Consider the following 27,897-nt stretch of genomic DNA (forward strand, 5'->3'; position numbering starts at 1 on the left):
ATCTCATCTGGACGCAAAATAAAACAATTTGAGCCAACAAGGAGCCCTTAATGTCCAAACAGATGTTAATAAAGTCACAGCAAGAGTTCAACTGTGTGCTGGGGTTGCTCTTGTTCTGCACTTGGTCGCATGAACCGGAGGACCGAAGTCCCAAGTGTTTCATTCATTAATCAGCATCATAATTTGAATGCTGACTCTTGTCGGTCTCACTTTCAAAGACAGTGCACCCCCTGCTGTGCCCTCACACAATACCATGAAGTCTTGCTATGAAAGCTACTGAAGGTTTTTCCCCTTTGAAACAACTGAAGCAGTTGTGCATTGTTGTTGCTGTTGTATTTCTACAATAAAACGACAGTTTTCTTTGGAGTTGAATTGGTAAGAGACTAACGCTCCACAGGAGGCTCTGAAATCCAAATTGGATTCTCCCTGATTAAAAAAAATAATTAAAAAAAAAAAAAAATCTGTTGTATTTGCATCGCCTTTGGCGCAAGAACAACCTCAACTGCGAGCTAAATAGTAGTCTGCCGGCTGCTATTTACGTTGAAATTGTCCAGTACTGTACTTCCTCTCCAGCCCCGTAGAGGACAGTCCGTTGTGGTGTCGAGACTCTTCTCTGCTTCTCTCTCCATGTGGATCCTCTGTGGCCCTGCTGTGTCGTGTTCTTTCCTGTGAGCTGCTAATAACCTGTGTCTGACCTGTGCTATGCAGCAACACAACTACGCTACCCATCACGCGCCTCTCTCCGCACTCCCCCAATTTGCTCTCTAAAAACGATGCCACACACACACACACACACACACACACACCTCCCCACCCACCACCACCACCACCACCACCACCCTTTCCTCCCCCCTTCGCATTCTAGTAACGGGTCATCTTCTTTGCGATCATAATATTTATAACCACTAAGACCCTCGATCTTTGTGAAAGGTGGACGTAACAAAATTGAAAGCTAAAAATCAGCTGAAATAAAACTCGATCAAGCTGAATATCGGAATAACTCCGTACTTAAAATGCTTCAAGTACCCCAGTGAGGTGGAAAAAAAAAAAAAAAAAAAAAAAGCTGGCAAAGTAAATGCTCTTCTGGGAAATCTGCCCTGATTTTATTCATTTCACTGGTGTTTTAATACAGCGCTCTGATTTATTTTTTATTTTTTTATTTTTTCAATTCCGTTTATTCAGTTCTCTTGAATTTGATCCTGTTTTTATTTTAAGTCTAAATCCCATTGTCACCTCCACCCATCATGATCTCCAGTGAACCCCTAATTGCTGCATGCTCCAAGCAGACTAAACAAGTCGTTAGCACCCCAAGTATCTTTGTAGTGTCTTTGTACGTGAGCTCAGTCTCGACGTGGTTCTATTTTGTGGAAGTGAATGTCTCAGTGGGCTCCACTCCAGTGTTTCTTTTCTATATTTATTTTCTCTCCCTTCGTTCCTTTATTTTTATTTTTATTTTTTTATTTTTTTTTATTGTCTATTTGCTCATTTCTCCTCCTTCCCTTTTTTTTAATTTTTTTTTATTTATTTTTTTGTCGTTCTAAACTGTGATGTGACGGGGCCGTCTGGACGTTTGGGGTCCTCAGGTGTTCCGAAATGTGCCTGTGCCGAGACACTGTTTAAATATCATCGGCCACCAACAATGCTGGAGATTTAAAAAGCAGCATCGCAAGATGGCCGTTAGATTGGTCCCGTGTTGTCGAAGTCTTTCCGTTCACAGATACGGAGTAAAGCATGGAGTGACGGTACAGTGAAAACCTGTTGACCCTGATGCCAGCAGTGCCCTTTGTAGAGCTAGAAGGATTATTTCATCCTTTTGTCTGTCCGGCTACATTATTTTGAAACTCTCATAAATGGTGTCAATGTGTTATATGATCTGTTTTGTCATCTGTTTTTAGAACATTTATCATTTGACATGATCAATGCTGTGCAATATATCCTGTTGTCCATCAAAAACCTAATACATTCAAACAGTTACATTAGTGCTTGAAGAGTTAGTGTAACCTTATGGATAGTAAAAAAAAAAATTTAATGTCACATCATACTTTAACTCAAAGAATAGTTCAACAATTTGGGAAAATAGATTTATTTACCTCCCTGGGTAGAGTTACACGTGGACTGACACTGCTCTCGTGTGTCAGATAAATATCAGGCTACAGTCAAGTCAGCTTTTTTTTTCCCCCCTTTGTATATTAAATAAGCAAGATATCCGTCAACCGGTTCAACGCAACTGTCTTTTTTCTACTTTTAGACCAACACGTTTGTCATTCTTCCCATCCAGCACTCTCACCGTTTAAATAGCAAATGAGCCCACCTGAGCAACCGTGGGTGGGTTGGTCTTAAAATCAGGTGTGGTCAGACACATTGTTTATGTATTGCTGAAAGCGACTGACCGACAAAAACCTGGTCTGAAGTCAATGGTGCAGTATTCTGCTGTTGTTTTAAGGGTGCATTATGAAAACAGCCGTATGACTGACACGCAGAAAGCCCACAAAGATGCAAAAGATTAAAAAAAAAACCATCAGTTTCCTCTGCGCAGAAGAGTTCTTTCCTACAAATCTGGCGTTATGATAGCAATCCACCGCTGTGGAGGCACGCCTGGTTTTTAAAGCGTGACGCCGCCGTTTCATTTCATGTTAACGCTCAAAATACACCCTACGATTAATAAACGGACTAAATAAAACAAAAAAACTCTTTGAACCGCGTGTCTGACTTTGTGCTCAGACTGTCCACCATTACCTGCAAAAGTGGATGTGTATGACGCATGTAGGATTTTTTTTTTTTTTCTTTCATCTGACTGTACCCAAGAAGGTGGAAATGTGCATTTTCCAAACTGTTGAAGCCGTTCCTTAAAGCAGCCCATCTAGACACCAACGTCACGCAGTTATCGTTAGTGTAAACGGTAGCTTCAGATATTCTGTTTTCATGGATGACCTGTAGTTCAATGAGCCGGCAGGATCCTCAGACGTTGTCACTTTCTGAGTAAAACCGAGGTTTCGCTCATGATTCCTTGAACCGAGATCAAACCAAAGATAATCCAGATGTGGTGATGTGCGGGTGAATGTGAGCAAGTGTGGCCCCATTCTTTTAATTGTCTAAACTCCCCCCCCCCCCCGCACCTCCCCTCTTACAGTCCTTCCTGATTACTCCCTTTTTATCCCCCTTTTTCTTGCATCTCAACAGCCATCAAAGGCTTCTCGCCCCAGCATAAGATCACCAGCTTCGAGGAGGCCAAGGGTCTGGACCGCATCAACGAGAGGATGCCGCCGCGGCGGGACGCGCTGCCCTCCGACGCCAGCCTCAACTCGCTCAACAAGGCCCTGTCCTCGGAGACCAACGGCACGGACGCCAAGGGGAGCACCAGCAGCGGCGGCAACATCCAGTGAAGGCCAGAAGCAGGCGCCACCTCGGCCGACGGGGCCGCCTCCCCCCCCCCCCCCGCCCCTCCTCCTCCCCGGCCTCATCGCGGCCCGCCACCACTAAGAAGGGGCAGAGGGGTGAAGGAGTGGAGTTGAGAGGGGGGGGGGAAGTGCTGGGAGTGCGGAAGGGGGAGGGGGGGGAGGCGCCTAGGGGCTCACACTAGGGGGAACATCTCACTTGCTAGTCTTTGGATATGCCTTCAAAATATTAGTTCATAGTCAAATCTGCTAAGTTATTGCCAGGTCACATTTCTGAACGGTCCGGCCCGGAGACGGGGCCAGACTCTGCTCCAGACCACAGTTAGTCAGAGAGACGGAGAAAGACAGGGAGTCAGATCTTAACGGCGATTGAATTTCTTTTATTTCCTTGAAAAGACCCTTGCTCATTTACACCGAAACGGAAAGTCGTGTAACTTCTTACTAACTATTGTACGTTTACAAAAACACAGCACTAAAAAGGACAGAACATGAGATCATGTTTTTAACATATAAGGGTGTACAAACTAAATAAGGACTATTTATTGATAACTTTTTTTTTTTTTTTTTTTTTTTGCTACTCTTATAAAATAGCTCTGAAATTAATTAGGCAGTCTTAAAAAGAATGTTGCAATGTTGTCGAAATGCCAAATAATGGAACGTTTTATGGTTTTGTACATATTATGCTTACCTCAGGTTCTTTTGGTGTGTGCTTTGACCTGATTATTCTGTATAATGGCTAAATAACTCGGTAATGAATACCTATTTTCTTGAGTTTCATAACTGGAATTTACACTTACCTATCTATCATTTGCAAATATGTTTATTTTTTGTCTCTTTTGGAAGGGTGGGGGGGTAGATTTTATCGTGGCTTGCTGGAATTGAGTGTTAATTTTTCTCTTTTTAAGTATTGCGAACAAAGTAAAAAATAGAGAACCTATATTGTGTAAAAAAAAAAAAATACAATAAAGTGTCTGCCTATGCATGTTTTATAAAAATCAAACAAAGGAAATAGAAATTCTGAATACCTTTTGGCTGTGGAGGCCTGTTTTGAAATATATTGCGCTTTAGTGAACATATACTGGAAACGTATACCTGCATACTTTCAATTAACACCATGATGCTCTATGCCTTCAACTTCTTTTGTAATTGAAGCATTTAATTATCTAAGATGGATGAGAAATCATATTTTTAACCCGCGCTTGTAAGTGCACACAGTCCAATTAAGCATGTTTGACAATTCTTGTGAGGTGTGTGGTTACATGTGGAAACTCCAAAATGCATGATTAGCTGTTTGTGTCATATAACAGGTGACTCGGTTTAGTTTTGTTTTGTAAATGTGCCACAGGACGTGTAATTTGATTCTTCTTATTATTATTATTTGGAACTCTGCTTTGTATATCAGTTACAGGTTTGATACTGCTCAATACTTTAAGATGAAACATGAAAAAAAATATATACTTAGATCTTTTTTAAGAACTGCTTAAGTGCCCAAGTAATTCACTACACGACATGAAGCCTTGCTTTTGTAATTTAACTTCAAAACTGTTGGCAGATGATGAGGCATGCACTTGCAACTATGAAAAGTATTTTATATAACTGTTCAATAAAAATGTGCATGAATTTCAACTTGAAATCAACCCACGTCTCCTCCGAGTGTGTTTGCATGTGACTCGTTCTGACCTCCCAATAAGAAATGGGCAACTCGATATGCATAACAGGAAACACACTCGCCATCATTTATAATTCAAAAAGACGGTCTGCCAGAGTCAGGGTTTCATTCACAACTAAGACTTCAAGAGGGGAAAAATGCCTGAAAACAAATACAAGAGACCTTAAAAGACTTCTCCAAACTCGGCATCACCTCTAAGCCTTTTTTAATACGACTCCATAAACCTCTTTATTCCTCTGTAAACTCAATTTAGAGTCGGTGTTTTGCTCTGCTGCTGTACAGTTCCTCTCAAACCAAGAACTTGGCATCTCCTGGCCACTTTGTTGATGGGAAATTGCTTCTTGGCAATTCCTCAGCAAAGGTGTTTCCTTTTCATAAACCTTAGTGACTTCTTTGATTAACTCGGAACACAAAGCCAAGATTGCACAAACATACCTGCGTAAACATAGCTGCGTATGAGTGAGAGATCTCAAGCCTTATTCTTTATATACAGGGATTATAAATAATTTAGTATTTATTTTCAAATTACAATCTAGCCATATGTTACTTATTTACCTTTTCTGGTTTTGGTTTCATTATTGATTTATTTCCCAAGAGATCTCCCCTATTTCTACATAGTTATAACTAAATAAAATAGTCCAACATGAAGTATAATTCCTCAGTTGAACTAAGATGCAAACATTTTCTCGTCCCTGTTGTCCAAACTGTTTTTCTTTGGTCCCTCCAACTGAAATCGAACACAATGCTCAAATGAAAGGAAGTAAACTCTGACATCCTGTTTTTTTGGGAGGGCCAAAATAGCAGGAGCTGTGTTTTGTTGCTTCTGAGGGAATACGATGAAGAGCAAGTGAGTCTCCAAAGTGACAACGAAATGAACTCCAAGCGCTGGAGGAAAATCTGCCCTCTGCCTCAGCTGCTTCATTCAAAAGTCACAATAATTTCATATGAAACAAACTTTACACTTCATTCATAGCATGCGGCCTCAGCGGCAAGTTTATCGCCAAACTTTGTGAAGGCATTGTTACATAAATAGTGAAGAATAGTGCGACGTCACGGCTGGTATTTGAGCAGCTCCCTCGGGCTGTCAGGGCTTTGTCATCGCTTCCAGGCGGCATTCAGCATTCAAAACTGCCATTTGTGATTGTATCTTTCTTGGTTTGTGTTGTTGACGTGTGCATGTGACTCCCGGTGTGAATCAGACATGTGTGCGTGTGTGCGTGTGTGCATGTTTTTCAGTGGATGAAACGCCTATTCCCGCATTTTTCGCCTTTGTTTATCTGACATTGTTACCTCCAAACATCTCTTGAACGCTATGTAGTTCATTTAAATATGAATTTTAATCTGATTTATCTGACCATCACAAATAAAATGGCTTCTGCGAGGGAGAGTTTCCTCCCAACTGGTCAAGTGGTGTCAGAGCAGGAAAAAATAAGTGATGGGAGTTGCCTCTGCAATTAAACACATTACTCAGAGCTGAGATTGTTGTTGAATGGACTCAGGCTTGCACCAACCGGCTGGCTTGTGTGAGTCTCCGCGTCCACCCACTCTACGTCAGGAAGGGAAACCAGTGTATTTCCTTGCCTTCTTTATCCAAAGGAAGTGCCAGATTAAGCATCGGCAGCACAGCGCCCGGGCTTGGGACACCTTTTCCACTCAGTCAGAGTCTGTGGGAGAAGTTCGAGGGGTTCGCAGCGGCAGAAATCACCATGAAGGTCATCAGGGTTCTCGTCCTCGTCCTGCTAGCATCCGTCCATGTCTTCACACCAGGTAGGAGAATAATTCAGACGGATTTCTGCTCAGAAGTCTCTTAAAAAATGAGCTTCAGTCTTGTTTGTGTACATTTTAAGGATTTTTTTTTTTTTTTTTTTTTTTTCCCCTTAAAATGGCCTCCTTCACTGATCTAAAAACTGAATCTGAGAGTTTTCTATCAAGCTGATTCTTGGGTGAAGATGCATCACTTTTTGTGTGTGTGTGCTGCCGCTGATAATGTTCCACGTTTTCCTCATGTAGTTTAGTTTGGTTTTGGTATGTGCACAGATAAAGATCACAGTGTTGTTCAAAAGACACTCGCGCTTTGAAAGTTTACCTCAGAGACGTCCACTCAGACAGAGTGCTTCCGTTCATCCAGGCTGAGATAAGTGTTGTTTGTAGGCAAACACGTCTTCGGTATGTCCTCCAGTTTTATCGCAGATTTTTTTACACAAACAAGTAAGAAAAAGTTGCTCATTATTTTTGCTATACTGAGAGGAATTTATTTGGTGAATGAGTTATTTAGCACAAATCAGAGCCTCGGGACGACCTGTCTTAAATGCCGGAGTGACAATTGAGTGTCTGTTGGTTGAAGGCGAAAAAAGAAAAATCGTCTGGCTCTTGATTTGTTTGTTTTTCCCTTGTGCAGAGCCAAAAGGCCCTTAAATTGCTCTGCGCTGGGCAGATAGGTGATCTAACAGCAGATAGGCAGTGGGAACCAAAGTGCCCGCTCTCCCGCAGAGATAACAGATTATTGTCCTGAGACCAAAATGTCCCCGCCGGCTACAGAACTACTTCCAATGTTTAGCAGTAAACATCTGGAGGAAACACCCTGTCACGGTCTTTGGGTCTTTTGGACAGTTTCCTCTCTGGTTTACTCCCTCCACCCGCCGGAGCTCCTCAGTCTCTCCTTGTTTTGGTCTCCCGCATGCCCCGCCCACTGTACCTGCCCCGCCCACCTCACCTGCTCTCAATCAGCAATCAGTTTAACTGGAGTTTTGTCAGCTTCACGATGGACTCTTCTTCTCCCTCAGTATTGTGTTCGCCTGTCTGACCTTTTGTTAGCTCAACAAGTATTTGGAAGTGAAGCCCTCTGTTTGCGTCAACCTGCCTCGGTGCTGTGAGTTTGGGTCTCTTCTCCATGACCTTCTCGGGCTGTTTCATTAAACCGCAGGAGATTTGTTTCCGCAACACAAAGAAACAAAATGAGAAGAAAAGTTTTCTCTCGAACCTTCATTGTGTTTCCATTGAGATTGAAACTTTTGAAAACATTCTGATACTGACAAAACCTGTAATGGCCGCACGGGTTTTTCATCATCTAACTTTCGACTTGCTCTGAAATACTCGAGACTTAAAACTTGTCTCTTGAAAAACTTCAGACAGGACTTGTCTGAGAAGAACTTCACTTGAGCCTTCACTTGAGATTTGCTGCAGTCATTTGAAGCTCGACCTATTATTGTTTGTAATTTGTTAAAGGGTAGTTTTTGGGGATTTCCCCCCCCCCCAGAATACTATTGGTGACTTTACTTGGACTTGTCTAAATGGACTTAAAGTCACAATCTCAAAGATCTCTTTTTTTTTTTTTTTTTTTGGCGGCCACAGTGGCGGCTGTGTTTTGGTCTTCCCGGAGATCCAGTGTCACGTCGGTCCGTCATGAAACAAATGCAGGCCCGATCCTCATTGTGTTACATCATTGAGCCATAATATTTCAATAGATATTTAGTCAAGAGACCATCTTCAAGTTTATTACTTGGACTTGCTCACCTGCTCCGAAACACCCAACACTTCTGCTTTAATTAAATGACATGACCCCCGAATCCAGACGGAGCTGCATGTGGTCGGCGCTGAAACATTCAGTTCGGCCCCCGGAGACCTCTGTCGGTGTGAAACCCGGCGTGGGTCAGAGGACAACAATTGTGTGTGTGTGTGTGTGTGTGTGTGTGTGTGTGTGTGTGTGTGTGTGTGTGTGTGTGTGTGTGTGTGTGTGTGTGTGTGTGTGTGTGTGTGTGTGTGTGTGTGTGAGTGAGGGGAGGGGGGGGGAGGATGCAGCTTCACGCTGCTGCGGCACTTTGAGCAGAGGATATCCACATCAAAATGCCGCCGTGACCTCCGGCTCTGTCTTGACCCGTCATCCCCAGTCTGACACTTGGAGAGGAGGGTCTTTGTCTCAGACTCTGGCCTTTTAAAGCCGTGCCAAACAGGAACGATACAACAGCGGACCGAAAATAATCTCTAAAAGAGGAAATATTTTACAAAGATAAACCGACATTTGTATTTTTGGGAGCGTTTAGAATTCATAGACGACACATTGGTTTCAACTATTGCCCTCTGACGTCAGAGAGCGGGACGTCAAGCGTCAGCGTTACTCGTGAGACTGAAAATAATCGACGGCACCAAATGTATTCTTTCAAAAAAACAACATTCAGAACTGCTCATTAAAATGTTTTGCATCTGTCAGCGAGGACGGTTGCTGAGTTCATTTGTCACCAAAGAAAAAGTCATTTTAAAATGTCCTCAGACGGTTTACACGAGGGAGCTGCAAGCTCCGTTTCTGTGGTGTGACATGTCTTTAAGTTACACTCGTGTTTCTGCTTTAGTTTCATCAGATGAAACGACTCAACAACAGCAGCAACAAAAGACAACACCATCAGTGACGGTGAAGACAACCAGTAAGTATATGTAGCATTGGTATTAAATGATTTGGAAAAAAAAAATTATGAAAAAAAAAATACATATTGCAAATATACATTTACTTACATTTGTTGCAAGTGCGTATGACCGGCTCAATATCACTGGTCTCTTTGGGTTAAATATGATGCTATAGTTGGCAGCCAGTTAGCTTAGCATAGCACGAAAACTGAAAACGGGAAGAAACGGCAACGTTGGCCGATTTCTTCCAAAAAAAAAAAAAATTCGGTACATTTCTACAAACAAAATGCAGACGTTGTTGTTGTTTTTTTTCCCTTCTCTGTTACTATCACAGAGATTGATTTTGATTCTGTAGAAACATGAGCTCAGTTGTCTTCTGATTATATTTTTCTCCAGATATTATGAAAGTTATTTGAGTGTCTTTCTTTTCAATAAATCAGCAGCAGCCCCAACAGCAGCCCCAACAGCAGCCCCAACAGCAGCCTCAAACACAACGCTACCTGCAGCATCAACAGCAGCCGGCACGTCTTCTGCTGCTCCTTTTTATAAAGAAAGCCCAACAACTAAGAACAGTGAGTGTGTATGGAAGTTCAAGTTCTCTGCTATTGCAACATAATCGGTGTCGTTTTCTGGTCGGATTAATGGACGTGCAGAGTTTGGGACAGAAGAACTATTTTTACCTGTAACTTCCAGCTTACATACAGTGAGAATAATGAAGTAGTAACGTAGAGGTAAAGTTGTGGAAAAACTTGAAATACTCCTTACTCATGGACTTATTTTGTTTTTAAAATGCAGTTTTTAACTGATTTGAATTTCCTTTCTTTTGTTTCTAGGCAAAACTGAGCTTCCAACCCCAACTATGAATGCTACAGCACCTACGCCCGCACCTCCAGACCACCGGAATGTGACCACCTCATCTCCAGTTGTGAACCAGCCAAATCAAAGTTCGATTTCTATTTATTTTGGTTTGTCGCGGATTTGCAGCTGTGTGTCGCGATTTTTAACTTTACACCGAGCTGTGGTACAACAATGATGTAAATGAGCATTTAAATGAAACCAATGTCCAACAACGTATGAAGGTGAATGTGTGTTTTGATGCACCATTCAGTCCAACTTCATGCCTTATGTTCCGTTTCTGTTTCTAAGCACGTGGTACTGCTTTAGAATTTGTTGTATTTGATAATTCTCCTTTTTTTTTTATTATTAGAGAAAAATTAAACTTTGGCACCGATATCTCATCAACCTTCTGAACAAATAATAAAACTTGACCCCGTTCAATAATTTAATGATTACCAGCATGTGTGACGAAGCTGTATGCAATGTTTTAGACTTAAAAACTGTATTTTAAGCATCGTCTGAAGTTGTTTATTATTTTTTTTTTTAGCATTTGACAACAGCACTGAGAAACCAAAGTCAGGTACGTACACAATGTTTTAGACTTAAAAACGGTATTTTAAGCATCGTCTGAAGTTGTTTATTATTATTTTTTTAGCATTTGACAACAGCACTGAGAAACCAAAGTCAGGTACGTACACAATGTTTTAGACTTAAAAACTATTTTAAGCATCGTCTGAAGTTGTTTATTATTTTTGTTAGGATCTGCCAACAGCACGGAGTCAAAGTCAGGTATGTACACAATGTTTTAGACTTAAAAACTGTATTTTAAGCATCGTCTGAAGTTGTTTATTATTTTTGTTAGGATCTAACAACAGCACCGAGTCAAATTCAGGTACGTACCAAAATAAAATAAGATCACTTCTGGACTCAAAGCTACGTCAAATCATTTGTAACATTTTGTTATTTAAATGAAGACATACCGATCTTTATTGTCCGCAGTTACAACTACTTCTGCTTCAGGTACAGTATATATTTGTATTCATTGTTTATCCTCCTTTTGTCTTGTACACAACAGTATCATCCTTCATCTTTTATTCTTTAAATAAATCTTAACTAAAAGCCATAGAATATGTTTTTTATCAATAAGTCTGTTATACACCTATTTGTGTGGATTAAGCTCAAATTTACAGATGTCAAATTATTGATTGATGTTTTTTTTTATGGCATTAAGTGATTAACTAATTTGAATATGATAGAATCCCATCACATCAATACAACTGTGGTGGTCCCAGAAAATAAGAAAGAAAAGGCTGAAGAGAAAGGTGCTGGTAAGTTCGACTGTATGTAAATGAAGACTGGACGACACTGTAGCCTATATTCCATCATGAATAATTTTGTATTATGCTGTTCAGTGATAAGGGACATTACGCTAATTAAAACACGTCATATTTAAAGGTTCTCAGATGGGCGGTGATGAGAAAACACCTCCCAAATCAGGTAATGTACTCCACCCCCAGCAGGGATTCAGCACTGATCAAAGAGACCAATCAAAAACAAAGCTCAAAGATTGAGCAGCGGATCTGGACGTAGACAGAAGGCCTTCCTGTGCAGCCAAAAGATGCAAAACCAACAGAAGGAATGTTATATTCTACACATAAACTTTTTCCTGAAAACAATATATTTGGATTTAACCCCTTTGTAATCACCAACATCTCAAATTATAACTGTAATTTAATAACATCTTTCTTCTCAGTAACTAACAGATTACATTTCTTTTGTAATTGAATGACTTAAATCCATTACATGTCACTAGTGACTCCCCCAGCACTGTTTATCCAGCGGTGGACAATATTGTTTGTACCTACTTTTATGGCATGTGTCGGCCTCATAGTGGCGTTAGGACAGCAAAAGTGATTCAGATTTCTCCTTTTGGGGAACAGAAACGTTTGTACAAACATTCGTGGTTCTGTGTCTGAGATTATTAGAACTCCCAAAATGAAGCAACAAAACCCTTCGTCCCTTTAGATTTCATTTCCGATCGGAACATCTGTAAAATCTGAGAAAAAGACATATTTTCACAAATCTCTTCTTTTATAGACAGATGAGCGAACAAGGTGCCACAACCTGAAGGACAACTTCTTAAACTCCACTGTGACTTGCTTATGATTTTTGGTCAAACTTGGAGGGATGATGGGTTTAGGCACTCAAACACAGAACTTATATTCACTTGCTTGGCCATAATAGGGCAACTAAAGATCCAACTTTTAAACCGGGAGGTGCTGCACCTGCAGCGCCTCTCCTCCGCTGTCTGATTGGACATTAATCTGCTACATAGCAGTCCAGACGGATGTTGATGACTGTGTTCTCCAACTGCAGACAAAAGGCTGTGGTGGATTTTGGCTCCCGTCCTCCTGGTTGGAGCCGCTGGTGCCATCTTCCTCAAATTCAAAAGTATGAAAGTCCATGATAACGCAGGTATGCGCACCCACAGGACGCACAACAGCACACACCTCAACTTTCGTTGACATATTTCTGCTGCGGAGTGAGATCGGCAAGTGTCACTGTGTTTATAAATGTCTTCTCTTCCGCAGAAACCAACGATATTGGAACTGAGAAGTAAGTTTCATATTTTAAACGCGTGGATTTTATTTTGAAGAAGTGTGTTAACGCGCAACTCGTTCGTCCCTCTGCCTCCGCAGCGCTTCTTTCCAGAGCCGACCTGAGAGCACCAAAGACGGAGTCATGCTCCTGGGAGTGAAGACGTCAGGTGGAGAGGAGAACGGTGAGTGTCTGTGTTTCCTGTTTGTACGTTGTCCCATCGCCTGCTGAAGCCGTTTCTCCACACGCAAACTCAATCATTTGAGGGAAGTTGCAGGCTTTTAATATCTCATTGTACTGCACGGGCTTTTGGGGCTTCGCCGGGCAACAGAAGGTGTTTCCTGTGATTTTGCGCCCCCGCCCTCAAACAAGCAGCAGGGCTTGAAAGATAGGGACTTCCCAACATAAACACAGATTATTTTGAACATGAGCTATTGTGCAGGCAGTGAATGTCAGCGCGGCCCAGACGCTGGAGGGCGTGCGTGGTGAATGCGTGTGCACATCCATAGTTTGTGCACACACTTTCGTACCCCTTCACCCCACGTATGAAGGGGAAAGAATGCTGGCCCTGAACGTCCTACCTTCCTTCCCTAAAACAATCAGGCCTGGATGTGTTGGCTGTGAGCTACGCAGGGAAGTGGAGTCATGCTTTAGGAATTCTGCTGAGGAAGAACGTGTTTATGTTGCCACAGACTACTGGATTTCTTTGGATTGCAGCTTTATAACTTCTTATCAGACTGCATAACTCGTTACTAAGACATACCCCGCACCTAAACCCGTCCAATACCGCCCTCATGATCCAAATGTCCACTGACAAAAATCACTTAATACAGACATAATAGATTTAATTTAAAAAAAAATTAAAAAAAATACTGCTCCTAAAAGTTGCAATAAATAATAATAATAAAAAAAGATACAACTGATCTTCTTAAAACACTTTTTTTTTCAGGTTGAATTAAGTCTATTTTTTAATCACAGATGTGTTTCTATTGTTTCCTTAATTGCTTCTGTTTATGTTTCAGCTGCTGCCAGATAAATACCAAAAAAAAAAAAATGGGGCAGTAACATCAAGATCAGCAAGTGGATGAGTCATAACTAACTGTCGCCCACGCACTGATGGTCTGAATGAACTGTTTTGATGTTTCATGTTTTTATTTGTTTTAATAGTGAAAAACGTTGTGAAGCAGGAAAGTGTCGAACATCAGTTGTCTTGTATGATTCTGTGGCTTAAAGCAGTATTTTTTATTCAGCAGGGTGTGTGACTGCGGTCAGAATGAACAAACGTTTTCTCAATAGTATGGACTTCAAAGCTCTTTAAACCAGACACAGGCTAAATTCTCTATGCAGATAACCGAAACTTATTTTTTTTATTATCAGCACACCCTTTATTTGATGCAACACTGCTGTGTAGCTGTTGGGCTACAAACATGTTTCCTCTTGTGCACTGACCTCAGCTCCATCACATAGTTGATATAAATCACAGTTCATTTCACTGCTTCATAATCAGTCCTTTGGTTTGATATCACCCGTCTTTTGTTGAACTGTTTCATAGATTATGGTGGATCGTAATTGTTTTGTGTCATTCGGTTTCACGAAATAAAATGTAATAAAAACCGACTCTTTTAAAGTGCACTCCATATGTTTTGTTTAAAAAAAAAAAAAGAGAATATTTTGTACCACCCTTACACTGTTTTCTTGCACATCACCACTGCACATTCACCATGAATTATGTTTGTGCATGTAGGAGGACTTTGCAGTAAGGGTGGAGTTTTTTTTTGTTGTTGTTTTTTTGCAGTAAATATAACATCCAAGCACAAGTAAGAAGTAAAGTAGAGGGTTGTTCTTAAAGATACCGGAACTGCTTTATCCTCTATGGCTGGAATTTGTTAGTCAACCTCAATTTCCTCAATAAGATAACTGAAAATAGTTTTGTTGTGCAGCGTAGATTCATCAAATCTGACCTTAAAGTTTTGGTTTAATTTTTAAAATAGTTTTTAAAGTTTTGAAGATTTTGCTCAACACAATACTTAAAGTGACTTTTCTACTGTAAAGTAAACAAATAACACACGGATAGTTTTTTTTTATTATCATATATTTGACATGTATTAAAGGATTCATTGTTTGGGAATAATACGTAGAATGAGAAATATCTGCCATGTCTTCATTCTGTTGTAAAACTGTAAATTATCGAAAATATACTGTGTGTAACCTGGATCACCACCAACAGTGTCAGTTCAGTGATTCACCACTAGAGGGAGCAGACAGTCAACACAAGATGAAGTTGTTGCCATGTTTTGTTTTTCTCTTCCACTTCATGCACAGGTGTTAATTACAGAGAAGTTTCATGAGGCTGTTAACAGAGCAGTGAAATATTATCAACCAGTGTACAAATCTTACTTAGCTTACCTGTTCCTGCATATTGTTCATAACGTACTGTTCATGCAGTGCAGAACAAATGAGGCCAGAAGTAAATGACACCACATATCCACAATGGTGATTTTATTGTAGAAATGTGAGTGATTTATTTTTGCCATTTTGTTCTCCTGACCTCCATTTTGACTGGATTCACACACAGCGTTATTCGGCTGTATCTGCGGCCTCTGAAAGCTGAGACCGGGCAACAGCTTCGACTGTGGGCACACTTCCATCATAGACCCACTGAGCAGGTTGGCAGAATGCCCATCACACACACAACCATGATGCCTCAGCAGCTGTGGCTTCGGCCGAGTTACAGTCAGGATTGCTCTTCTGCTACTCACAGTGTTCAATCTCTCTTTAGGAAAAAAAATACTTTTGATTCATTTTCACTTTCAATTCTGAAGCACATCTGAGATTCTTACTGTACAAAATCAATATAAATGTGATCCTCAGAATTCATTTCAGTGAATCAGCTTTTTCCGTCGGTACAAACTTGGACCTTTGCTGGATGTTGTCTTTGTAAGGCAGCAGCCTTCTTGATGGAAAAGTATTGTGCGTGTCAAGACAACTAATGACAAATTAAACATGTGTTTTGGAACGACCCTTTGGAACGACACATGAATGTGAGTTCATGAGATATTCATAAATGATGCATTAAAGCACTTGTGACCCACTATTTGCCGAGATCACGGGGTCAATAAGAGATTTTATTTGCTGCAACGACTGTGCGGCCTGTTTTAATCGATTTTTAGGACCTTCTGATTGGACTTTCATTGGATTGCTCGTGTTTGTCAATGTCATCGTAAAGCTCTGAGCAGACCAGTAACGCTCACATATGTGCCAGCACAACTCCTGCACATACAGCCAGCGAAATGCAACTCAGCAAAAAAGACTCGGAGGGTGCAACAAGCGGCACGTTTCACTGGGAGTGGACTGGTGCCAGCCCGGCATGCCGTGTGTCTTTATAGGGGATACAAAAGTGGGTTCATCTGAACTGCAGTGGATTAGTAAACCGAAACACAACACATTTTATCTTCTGCCTCATTCAGAGGAAACAGGAATTGGAGCAAACCAGCGAGGAGAACGTGGTTCACTCGCCTTACAGACAGAGAGTGAAGGTCAGAAGACGAGGTGCTTCACGTTACTGTCCTTCACTCTGCTATTTTACTGCGCAGTCTTTACACAGCGCATGTTTGACACGCAAGGCAAAAAGATGAAATCCAGCAGTCCTTTAAAGTCGAGCACGGTGCAGAGCAGACGGATGGAAGCGCAAAAAGCCACAGAGGCACAGAAATATTTGCTGACAACAAGAAATGGATTGGTCCTGCAAAGATATGTGTAAACATATGAAGCCTCCTGAGCGTTAAACATTTCACTCATGAGTTCAGAAAAGGAGTCCTGTCAGTCTAAACTCTTTCTCATTCTGCACTCTTACCAATCAAAAAGCTTACTTTTTTTTTGTTGGGACAGATGCACGCTAGAAAGATTTCCTGCCTGAAAATAAAATGAGGAAAATTTGTCACTGCTTTATTCTCAAGATGATTCTCTCTTGTATGAATTTCACTTAACATTGGTGGCGTAATAACTGCTTAACCGTTTTATTTCCTTAAATACTTTATGTATGACTTTATGCAATTGCTGTAGACATTGCAGCAATGTGTGTACTACATGATTGTCAAGGCAGCACAGTTAACCCACATTGTTGCATCTACAGATCTGAACACATACGCACAGGTTTTAGGTGCTGTGTCGACAATAACAGTTTTCCTGAAGGTTCCTCTGAGATTGAATGTTTCATAAGACATAAAAGTGTTAAATCTGACTTAACTTGATGACCTGCATAGACTTTACTTTAAACTCTTAAATCTATTCCTGCCTGTAAAGTTTTTATGAGACAGTGTAAAATGTCAAGGTGACAGCTCTGTCAGCAGCTAGTGACTTTATCCGACATAAATATAGGTCAAAACCTTATTTAAATAACTGGCGTAACTACAGCTGATGCTCTGCACTTTCGAAGTGTGGTCTAGAAACATTGTCTGTATTTGTCATATATGCAGACCGAGATTGATGAATGAGGCATTAGGTATTTCTTTTTACTATTTCAAACTGAATATTTGAGAAGAAACTGCTTGTTTTTATTCCCTGCTAATAGAAAGCCTTTTGCACGTGACAACAATTTTTTTTTCTTGACAAATTGATGTTTGAATGAACTTGCACAGTACTTCACGCAGTATATGTTCATCCACAAAGGCAGCAGCTAAAGAATGTGACTTTCTTTCTGAGGCAGATCTGGTTCTCCTCATGTGACGGGCGGGTGGGGGGGTGATGGTGGTGGTGGTGGTGGTGGTGGTGGGGAGGGGGGTGAGCACTCGCTCTGCTGCCCACTGGATTCCATTTCCCTTCAGCCAGCAGAGCTGCTGGGGGTGAGAGGCCCTGATCCAGTTACTGGGAGAAATCTTCCCTGTGTGATGAACTGCTGATGAGCTGAACAACTGTGCTCAAGTGTTTTGCCTGCAAAATGTACTCACACACACACACACACACACACACACACACACACACACACACACACACACACACACACACACACACACACATACAAATGCACATACAAATAAAGTAGCATAAGATTTTATGGCTGCGTGTATCCAGTCTGAGGGCTTCGTCACATGCCACGGACGCTTTTTTTTTTTTCATTTGGTTTCGATAAAACATCTGGGAAAATGGTTTGCTTATTTTGCACATAATTATATGCCTGTTGTCAGAGAAGACTTCATTCACTCAGATGAGTGTAGTATTAAAATGACAACAACTAATAATCCTTCCTGTGGATGCAGACACCTGGACCCTGTTTGTTTGGTGGATGTTTGTTTGGTTTAGATGTATAAATCATTATTTGATGGAGCTGTTAACAACTCAGACATGGGAAATGTGACCTTGACTACACACTGTTTTTTTTTTTTTTATAAGATGTCAGAAGCCAAAGCGGTTGGAAACCACTGGTTTAATCTTTAACAATGTATATGTATTCAACATCAAGTACCTCAAAATTAAGTAGCATCAGAGTAAAATAACTAAAGTACTTTCCTGCACTTATCCTTGTGTCAATACTGCTGAAAATGCTGCCAGTGCCTCAGCTTTTATAATATAGATTGTCCTGTTCAACAATTCTTTGTTGAAATTGGAATAAATAAAATATTTTTGGGTTATATGATCAAAGATGTCTGCAGTAATACCATTTATTTGAGTGAAAACACATCTTAAGGTCTCTGTCTATAATGAAACTTAATGGGTATCTAATAAAGAAACGTGTTCACTTGCATGTATTGTAAAAAAAAAAAAAAAAAAAAAATGTTTGAGTGACCCACATCCAGCCAAACAGGTGGATGAACCTCTCTGTGGAAATCAAAACCAGAGTTATCACAATACATCATCTTTTTGAAGCAATTCTGTCTGTCAGCGCGGTGTCACCCCGTCCACGTAGCAACACTAATATTCTGCCCGAGTATTGGTCAATAAATTCATTTAAACGTTATTTCACAGCCAATCAGGAACGAGTTTCACTTCACGCGCTCCGATTGGTCAAGCCCCTCGGGTCAGCTGAGTGGAAGAAAGGTATAAATATCCCTCGGAACTTTTCGCCCGGTGCACTGTGTCTGTGTGTCTGTGTGTCTGTGTCAGTGCGTGTGCATTTATTTATTGATTTATTGATTGATCAGCAATCGAATGAAGAAAATAACTTCCCGCAAAATAATATTTAAGGTGAGTCATTTAAGCATCGCGAACGAACTCGGCTGTTAAGCTAGAAATTGGCTGTCGAAGTGACGGCGTTTTAATGTGAACAATTTTGGAAAGTTTTTAAAAAAATTTTTATTTTATTTGATCACCGTAAGCATCCTGTCGTCGCCTTCATAAACGAGTCCCACGTTTCCTCTTTGAGCTGAAACGGTGCGCTCTGACTGACGCGTTGACGCCGCCGCGTCGTCTTGTCTTTCAGGCAGCTTTTGTGAAACTACAGGAGCACGGCTCCCTCCTGGAGAAAACAGGACTGTCACCATGGTTGCAACAAGCACATTAAAGACCAAAAGCAGCAGCGAATGCATCTCGGACTTTGCTGACAAAAGATATGAGCAGGGCTGCATTGAGAAAGGTGAGCTCACTGGCGTTTTCTCTCTGTGTGTGTGTGTTTTTCTTTGCAGGATACTTCCAGTTGTGAGCTTGTTTATCCCTGTGTGGTGCAATGGCTGCAGCAGTGGGAGGGGAGGGAGGTGGGAGGGAGGGAGGGAGGGTGGCCGGGGAGATGGTGAAGTCATCCTCTGTCTGCACAACAACAGCCTGCGATTAATGGCTAATGTAACACCGTCCTTTCAACCCTACGGCGAAATGAACGTGACACAAACCTCCATTGTTATCGGGTTTGGTTCCATCATGAAGGAGGTTTATTTTATTTTTGGGGGGGGGGGGGGGGAGGAAACTCGGCAGCCTGTTGTGATGTTGATCTTTTCCTCATGTGCGTTGACACATATTCACACACCGCAAGCCAAGAAGGCGTGCGAAAGCAGCAGACCCATTCATTTTGCTCAAAAATATGTTTCTTTGTCTCGTGGATGTGCAGAGGTTAAAACTAGAAGCCTTTTTTTTTTTTTTTACATTCATCTACTGAAAGGGTACATTTTCTCCAAAAAAAAATAATCTGATTTTTAAAGGGTTAATTTTTTTTAATTAATTAATCATTAATTTTTTTTTTTACAGTGAAGTATGAAACACGTATTCATAGACTTCAAAAGGTTCTCGGACTCCTCCTGTTGCACATGGCGCAGGAGGAGGGGGAAAAAAAGACTTTCGTGAGTTGTTATTTCATGTTACGCCGCTGGATCGACATCAGCTCCCGTGTCCCACGTGGTTTTGACTAATGGTCCGTTCTCGTTCCCAATTTGAGCAGAGAGTGCTCAAGTGAATCACATTTTTTTGGTCAGATTTTTGGGGAAGATGGAGAAGTCGCAGAGAGACAAATCTGGTGAGTGGAGGTGGTGGGGGAGTGACTTGTGTTGGAGGTGAGAAACCTGCGCATCGGAGAACCTAATTGCCATCGGTCATTGAAATGTTTTCCCTCAGACGTCACATTTGAACTCGATGGTGACGGTTTGACCTGACGGGGCAAATTCACAGAGAACAACCATGCAAATGTCAAAGAGAACCCACCTGGTTGTGTTCCTGAGCCGATGCTCCTTCTTCAGTCTTGGACACTGAGCTTTTGCCCCTTTTTAATGCAAATATCTCTCAGATCACCTCGCTTGGCTCATGGCGTCATTGCCATAGGCTTTTTGAAGCATTTCAAGTGTCCCAATTGGCGATGTTCTGAATTTTACACAAAATTTGACGTGCGCCCTCTGATAATGTCATAAGAAAACACGCATTTGCCCATAACACTGGTCACAAATGGTGTATAACTGAGGTACTTGTCTTGATTAAAGCCTTGTAACTTTGGAATACTTACTCACGACAGTCGCAGCCACCTGCTGCTCCATGCACATTACTCACCTGTGCTTCATTTGTTCCCAACAGTCTCTAAACCTTTTCATCGCACCTCGTTTACATCTTAAAACACATCTGGAGAGGATTTTAAGATGAGAAAGCGGGTACCGGGCTAAATGTTCAACTTGCATTGTTTTCTCAGAGTTGGATTTCTGGGATCACTGCTTGGCTGAGCCTCAGAGGAACGCAGACGTCACCGAGGACAGAACCTGTCAACAGCTGGCCAAGATGTTCGAAAACTGCCTGTCTCGGGCCAAGAAGACGACACTGCACTGCTCCTCTGTGCTGGTACCAGAGAAGTTAACGCAGAGAATCGCTCGCGAGGTCCTGCGGCTGGCGTCCTGCGAGCCCTGCGGCCTGCGCGGCTGCGTCCTCTACGTCCACCTGGAGCTGGACAAGAGCTGCAAGCAGCTGGAGCGCATCGCGTACGACGCCAGCGTGGTGCCCACGTTCGAGCTGACTCTTGTGTTCAAGCAGGACGGCACCGCCTGGCCCAGCCTGCGGGACTTAATCTTCATGGGAACCTGCTTTGCCCCAACGTTCAGGCACGTACTGAAACTGAGTGCAGGCTTCCGGCTGGTCAAGAAAAAACTGTACTCCTCCTCGGCTGGCACCGTGGTGGAGGAGTGCTGAACTGTGGCTGGGATTGAAGCGGGATGTCTGCTTTCCTGTGGGCAAATGCACTTCTGCTCAAATGTTAAATGATGTCATGTTTTCTACAGTGTTTTTGTACAATACAGTTTTGTCAGTTCAGCTACTAGCCAGTCAGCTTGTGATGGAAAATAAGATTTTATGCATAAATGAGCCTCATAGTTCTGGGTTTGGCTTCATTGTATCTAAAAGTACATTTTTGAATCGGTAAAATTTTTAACTTTCTGGCCATTTGGGTTTCTTTCTAACAAGAGCATTTGTTGCTCAAACGCTATTATAAATTGTACTTTCTGCAGATGAATGTAAAACTGTGTTTGAGAGGGACATACTGTAACGTGGGGACACTTTTGTTAAAGACACTAGCCACTTTGTTGATGCGTCTGCGTGTTTCCAGATACATTGAATGTTCAGCAACCGTAAACACACCTGGGCTTGAATAGGAGACTGACCTTTTTAGTCGTTGGGGCCATACAGTACGTAGCTAGTTGTGCAATGCTGTATGTAATGCCGTGGATGTTTGTCTTGTGAAAATGCTGCTGTCATAGTGTGAGCTTCTTGCACTAGGGGAATGTGGATGCCTTAAATTATATGTAAGTTTCCCACTCGGATCACTGCTACCTTTTTACGTTTATTGTAAATGTTTTAATGCATTTTTATTTTTCTACCCCCTCCCCTCCCAGATGCACCTTTTCATTGCAGAGCCTTTATAAATTATTAAAAGGTTGGTTTAGCCAAATATAGAGGATTATTTGTTTTTATAATCTCTTATTGACGACTTGCAAAAAAAAAAAAAAGACTTGAGGCCTCGCTGGTATTTAAATTGTTATTGAATTCTCAACTGTTTTTCAAATTTGTCAGTGTTGAAGGCAACTATGACTTGTCCGAGACAATAAAAAGATTTAAACATTGTTTTACACTTGATTCCGTACGTGCTCCTTGTTGATGTGATCTTTACATTTTATTTTCTCAGCGGAGAACATGACTGTGCATCTCCAGCAGCCGTGGCAGGGCCTGCTGAAGTCGGGACAATGCCGGCTTTTCAGACAGAACGGGCAACTACAAGGCCTCGACAAGAATGTGATGTGTTTATGTGCTCGGTGATGATTACCATGGCAATAATTTTCAGCTTGTCGTCGTCATGAAAGACGTTAGCCTATGCTGCTCGAGGGGGGAAAACTCCTTAAGTGCCATCGTGACGCGCTGAACTTTTGGTATTCACTTTCACATTCATACCTACATCATGTTATTGATTCTTCCAGCTCCCACATGTGTAAAGAAATGTCGTATGTAGGCAGGTTATTGCACAGGAGCAGCAACGTGTGCTCATGCACTGTTGTAGCTGCTTCTGTGAGCTCATCAGCTGCTCGTGGTGCGAACCTGCAGAGTTTGTGTTTCTCTTACTGATATTTAATCTTCGGGGACTCCTGGGAAACATACACACACGAGTCGGATGAATTAAAGCTTGTGACACTTGTAGGACTGTCTTTTGTCATCAGGACTTATTTTTTTTCCTTGTGTAAACGGTTTTGAGGCCCAGCAAAGTGGGCCACTGATGTAATGGTTTACTACTTTAAGCCGTTTGTGCCAAAGTTTCCCAATTACGTCGTCGCGTCACTCACACAGCTGAACAGGGTGACACGGTTACAGCAGGTTAATGATCGAATCACAAGATGTTGTGCGAGATGCGCTACTGTCATTGTGCAGGACAAAGCAGCACTCATCATCGAGTGAGTGACACACAACAACCTCTGATCCCTTTGCCTTGCTGGGTTAATGTGGGTCAGTAGTACAAGTCTGCATTGTTGAGCCCATACACGTATAAAGCACTGTGAAGATCTAGTTGCAACATTCATTACCAAGTTCAACATGTATAGTTGCTCATTTATGCTGGAAAAAAAGATTGAAGTCAGTCCAACTTAGGAAGGACAGAATTTGTATTCCATATATTATTTGAGATTCACTGTCTGAGAGGAATCTACATTTTGTTTTCTATGTTGTTGTTTTTTCCATGTATTTTATTTTTGTCTGAATAAAAAACAAATTAGGTATGACATAAAATTTGTATTTACTTTTACAGGAGCTGGTTGGCAGCTTTATTCACCTTTGGACAGACCTGATTTCCACTGGTTTCTGTCTTTATGCAAAGCTTAAGATATCATTTTTGGTCTCTCTTTATGCTAAGCTAAGCTAGCTCCCCTGCCATTCTTTCCATGGCTTCCATACAAGTGTCCCTAGGTGCGTAACATCCACCAGTATCTGGGCCTGTTGTCACCCCCGTCTGCACCCGCAGACCTCTTGCAGCCGGTTTGGAGTGGTGGACACCCTCAGTCTGAAATGAACTGTGAGTGACTTATAGTTTCGGACCCACGATGGAATTTCTAGATCCCAAATACAGAGAAAGTGGCCACCCGCCTACTGGTTTGTAAACTACATTTTTTTAAGCCTATGGTGTGGAATTTTGGCCATTGCCAGCTTGTTGTTTTGGAGCCAGAAGCGAGAATATTTGGACGACAAGTTGGAGCTGGGGAGAAGCGAAGGGTGGATCTAAGAACCCAGGGACATTAGGTCCGCCCATCTAAATCTGAAATCTGAAATCTGAAATCTGACTGTCCCCCAGGCATGTCAATCAAAGCAGGCACACTGCCAAACATACCCCTCTTTGAGGTCTAATATCAGAACACTGATCAGAAGGAGGGGCTTTAGCTCATGACACGTATTGACTTTGTATTCATGGGAAGTTGCTGTTTGAATGTGAGTCTATTGGAGCCAGAGGTTTTTTTTTTTATTTTTTTTTTTTTTTAATCCAGCCTCTAGTGGCCCTCAGTGGTATTGCACTTTAAGGCACTTCTGCATTGGCTTCACTTTTCAGACCTGGAGACTGCGTCCAATTTTATATACAGTTTATAACACGGAGCCAAGAGGAGGTGCAGAAGTGCAGTGTTCTCTCAGACTACTTGAATTATAATTTGCTGAAAAGTTATTATTGCGTTTTTACCCAACGACACCAAAACAAAACAAAAACTCCCTGCACCAGCACTAAGCCTTCTGTCAATTGTTATACATCTCTTCCGAGCTATTAGACCTTACAAGAATCTTTGTCAATAAGTCACTTTAAAATTTTATAATTACATTTTTTTTTTACATTTGATTTGTGGTCTTTGTCTGAAGGAAGGTAGAATCAGCAAATGGTCCACCTGAAGGACACTCTTATAAAATTGATGTGGCCACAAGCCTGATGGAAAAGTACTGTAGGCCTTTTCATGCCACCAAAGAATCTGAGCTGCACTGTACTAGCTTGGCAGCTCATTTGACAAGGCTTGTGAATCTAGTGGTGGTACTTGAGCTCCTCAGTGTCAACGTGATTCATCTCAGTGCGCACAGTGTGGGTTACAGTGCCCTACCGTGTTGTTGCAAAGGGCTCATTAACTGCCACAGCTGCAGAGTCAATCACACTGATCAGACTGATCACACACTCACACTGCCTACACAACACATTGCCCTGACAACCTACAGATGTTTACCGGCTTTGAGTTGCCTCTCCATTCCGACGGGGCGTCCGGGTCACTGGATAGGTCTGTTTGTTCCCGACTCCTGAGAGGGAGGAGCTGGGCTCAGCTCCATGTTTCCTCCTGCCCTGAAGAACAAACTCTTTCTGGGAAGATGGAAATCTGATGAACTTGGCAAAAGAGTGCATGCATGTGACACTGGGACGGGGGTTATTTGATGATCCTGATATCTTTATCTGTCTTTTAAACATTTGTTTATATTCTATGTAAATAACACTTTTTTTTCCTTTGAATGATCATGTCTATGTTAGTTTAGAAGATATTTTCAGGGAGTCTCATCAGATGTGGCAGTTTCTGAGTATCAACATTTTAAATATCTCCATGTATATATCTTTATCAGTATATGAAAATAAATCAGTCTTTTTTTACTTATTCACTCTTCCCATTTGGTAACAGAAAAGTCCTGATTTGTGACAGTCTATTTCTCTGCAAGCTGCACTGTGAGACTGTAATGTTAATGTCACACCAGAAAACGGCAAAGGTGTCCAAAAATGTAAGATTTTGAAAGGCCTATTTCAAATATCACAGCATTAAGTTATATTACAGGCCACAGTGACTAAGCAAAAAACTACCAAGAATGAGACCTCCATCCAGAGAGAGTTGGACTTGCTCAATGGTAGGGTTGGTAAACATGAGCTTGCTGTTTGTTCTTTACTGACGTTATTGGATCTGGCAACATGTGATGTTGGTGAGTGGAATTCTACTTTGCAACACTGAAACACGTAAGCACTGAGCACAGCCTAAGGTGGGTTATCCATTGGCGTATACGTAGTGTAGTAAGCTTAATTTATGTAACAAGCAACACAAAAAGGTCAACTCAGACAAGGCTCATAAAATACAATGTGAGCAGTAACTTATTCCACAGTGGAATGAAAAATATAGATTTATTTCTAATAATATTTGGGTATATTGTGAAATCACATCATTCTTGGTCTGTGCAATGAAATATGCAAGTTTTACAGTGCTAGTATTTATTGCAGGATGTCACCTAAACACTTAAATAATGCTTTGCTGAACTGCATAACGTGTTAAACCACTGGTCATCTAAATACTGCATTACGCAGTTTATGAGCACATGATTAGAAACAAATTCCTGCATGTTGTCATCATAGGTCATAAATACCCTGAGGTACTAAGTGAACAGGAAGTGCCTTCCAAGTGCACAGTATCTTATTTTCTTTGCTAGGTTTGTTGGCGCGGGTGTGTTTTGACCTCCACAAAATGTTTTGCTCCTCTTGGCTCGATCAGATTATATTAACTTGAGAAAAATGCATTATTTTGAGGATAGATATAGATTTTAAATGAGCCAGTGTGACTCTTGTTAAATGAAATGAAATAGCCCTAGGGGACACATGATGCACAAGTTCGAGAGCAGCGTATTCCTAAATAAATACTGATATTTTGAGATGTTGCTATGCTATTTGCAGCAGTGTGTGTGTGTGTGTGTGTGTGTGTGTGTGTGTGTGTGTGTGTGTGTGTGTGTGTGTGTGTGTGTGTGTGTGTGTGTGTGTGTGTGTGTGTGTGTGTGTGTGTGTGTGTGTGTGTGTGTGGAGTGTTATTCAAGCGTCACTACAGTGTTTATCTGGCTGGTGTGTGACATTTGTAGGACACTGACAACTCCTCCATAACTAATGAACTGCTGGCTCTAGACATGGATTTCTCTGGCATCTGACAGGTGGGCGTTGTCTCACTTTTGACCTTTTATGGTGAGCTGTTGGATGTGGCCGTTGCCTGGGTAAAATCCCCTTCATGACTATATGGCCCATTGCATTAACAAGACTGTTCTGAGGAGATTGATTGGAAATTTGTGCCAAGCTGTGACCTTGTAGCAAAGACATGGTGCATGACATTCTTTATGATGAGCACTGATGAATAGAGCAAGCATCAAGGAAATCACGAGCTATGTGGTCACCATTAACAGAGACCCAGTGTATGCAAGTCCAGAACATCTTCTCTGGTTTAAATTAACCTCCTTTAAAATGTACATCTCTGCAGAGTCCAAAAAAAGCCTCCAAAAGAAATGCACTGTATAAAGATTGTAGGAGACTACGTACCACATACGACACATACCCCATTAAAACATCAAATAAGCAGCCAGTTTGAAGCACATTTCTGGTTCAGTCTGGTTCAGTTCTCTTGCAATTTCAGCTTTGTGGCACAGAAACTCAAAAAGTAAAACAGGAAATGCTTTAAGATCACTGATAATGTTTTTCTTCCAGTAAACTGTGAAAATCCTGACATGGAACTTTTTTTTCTTCCCCTGAAAAGTATGATTACAAATCTGTGTGAGCCTAGCAGTTATTACAGTTCTGGAAGTTTTGAATGATATAAGAGGTAGTTTAACTGAATACAGATATCACACAATTCGATCGGTCAAATTCTTTTTTATTCGGAAAAATCAACAACTTTATATGCTTATTTCATCATTTTACTTCAAACAGCAAATGAAAATCATCTTTTCCATTTCAAGAACTGAATTCTAATTGCAGACCCACTGAAAAGAATTCAAATTAAAACTGCAAGCAGTGATATGTGGGCCCTGGCACGCTAGACGTCGGGGATCCAGCGGGTCGGGGCCGAGAGTCTTACTCTAGCATTAAAATGTATTAACGGGATTTTGGGGGATAAAGTTTGTGGGAGATCGGACAGAAATAAAGACACAACCTTTATTTTTTGTTACTGATTTTTGGTTTTGGTTTGGTATTAGTGTGACTGCATTTACGACACAAACCCAAAACTGTGTGGCTTACCCTTATGGGGACTTGCCGTCAGTGAATCATGTAACTGTGCGGCAATTCTGGTCGCATTTGAATGAACATTTGTGGATGGT

General features: G+C 41.4%; 3 protein-coding genes across 7 annotated transcripts in view; all 3 read left to right on the top strand.

The window, feature by feature from the left end:
- The window catches only part of LOC138624741 (protein phosphatase 3 catalytic subunit alpha), a 67,281-nt gene extending 62,253 nt beyond the window's left edge, over positions 1-5,028 (top strand). For 4 of the 5 annotated variants that reach the window (XM_069705213.1, XM_069705215.1, XM_069705214.1 and 1 more), the window contains one exon: positions 3,181-5,028. In XM_069705213.1, the coding sequence (XP_069561314.1) occupies positions 3,181-3,383 (203 nt within the window). In that variant the 3' untranslated portion in view covers positions 3,384-5,028. The remainder of the gene's footprint in view (positions 1-3,180) is intronic. The other variant, XR_011311182.1, reaches the window with a different exon arrangement.
- Positions 5,029-6,519: 1,491 nt separating this feature from the next.
- On the top strand, positions 6,520-15,117 carry LOC138624731 (uncharacterized). Its single transcript, XM_069705179.1, has 14 exons — positions 6,520-6,831; positions 9,411-9,482; positions 9,903-10,034; positions 10,296-10,406; positions 10,847-10,879; positions 10,955-10,987; positions 11,059-11,088; positions 11,299-11,319; positions 11,556-11,627; positions 11,755-11,796; positions 12,676-12,774; positions 12,891-12,915; positions 12,999-13,081; positions 13,920-15,117. Exons 1-14 carry the CDS (start codon positions 6,771-6,773, stop codon positions 13,931-13,933), a joined length of 828 nt encoding a protein of 275 aa, XP_069561280.1. The 5' UTR covers positions 6,520-6,770; the 3' UTR covers positions 13,934-15,117.
- Positions 15,118-18,975: 3,858 nt separating this feature from the next.
- LOC138624732 (DNA damage-inducible transcript 4-like protein) lies at positions 18,976-22,409 on the top strand. Its single transcript, XM_069705180.1, has 3 exons — positions 18,976-19,077; positions 19,313-19,465; positions 20,993-22,409. Exons 2-3 carry the CDS (start codon positions 19,372-19,374, stop codon positions 21,481-21,483), a joined length of 585 nt encoding a protein of 194 aa, XP_069561281.1. The 5' UTR covers positions 18,976-19,077; positions 19,313-19,371; the 3' UTR covers positions 21,484-22,409.
- The last annotated feature ends 5,488 nt before the right edge of the window (positions 22,410-27,897 follow it).

This window comes from Brachyistius frenatus, unplaced genomic scaffold (genome assembly GCF_029030835.1).
Source record: "Brachyistius frenatus isolate BFR_SWC_R1_liver_20210118 unplaced genomic scaffold, ASM2903083v1 Contig_54, whole genome shotgun sequence".
Lineage (NCBI taxonomy): Eukaryota > Metazoa > Chordata > Actinopteri > Embiotocidae > Brachyistius > Brachyistius frenatus.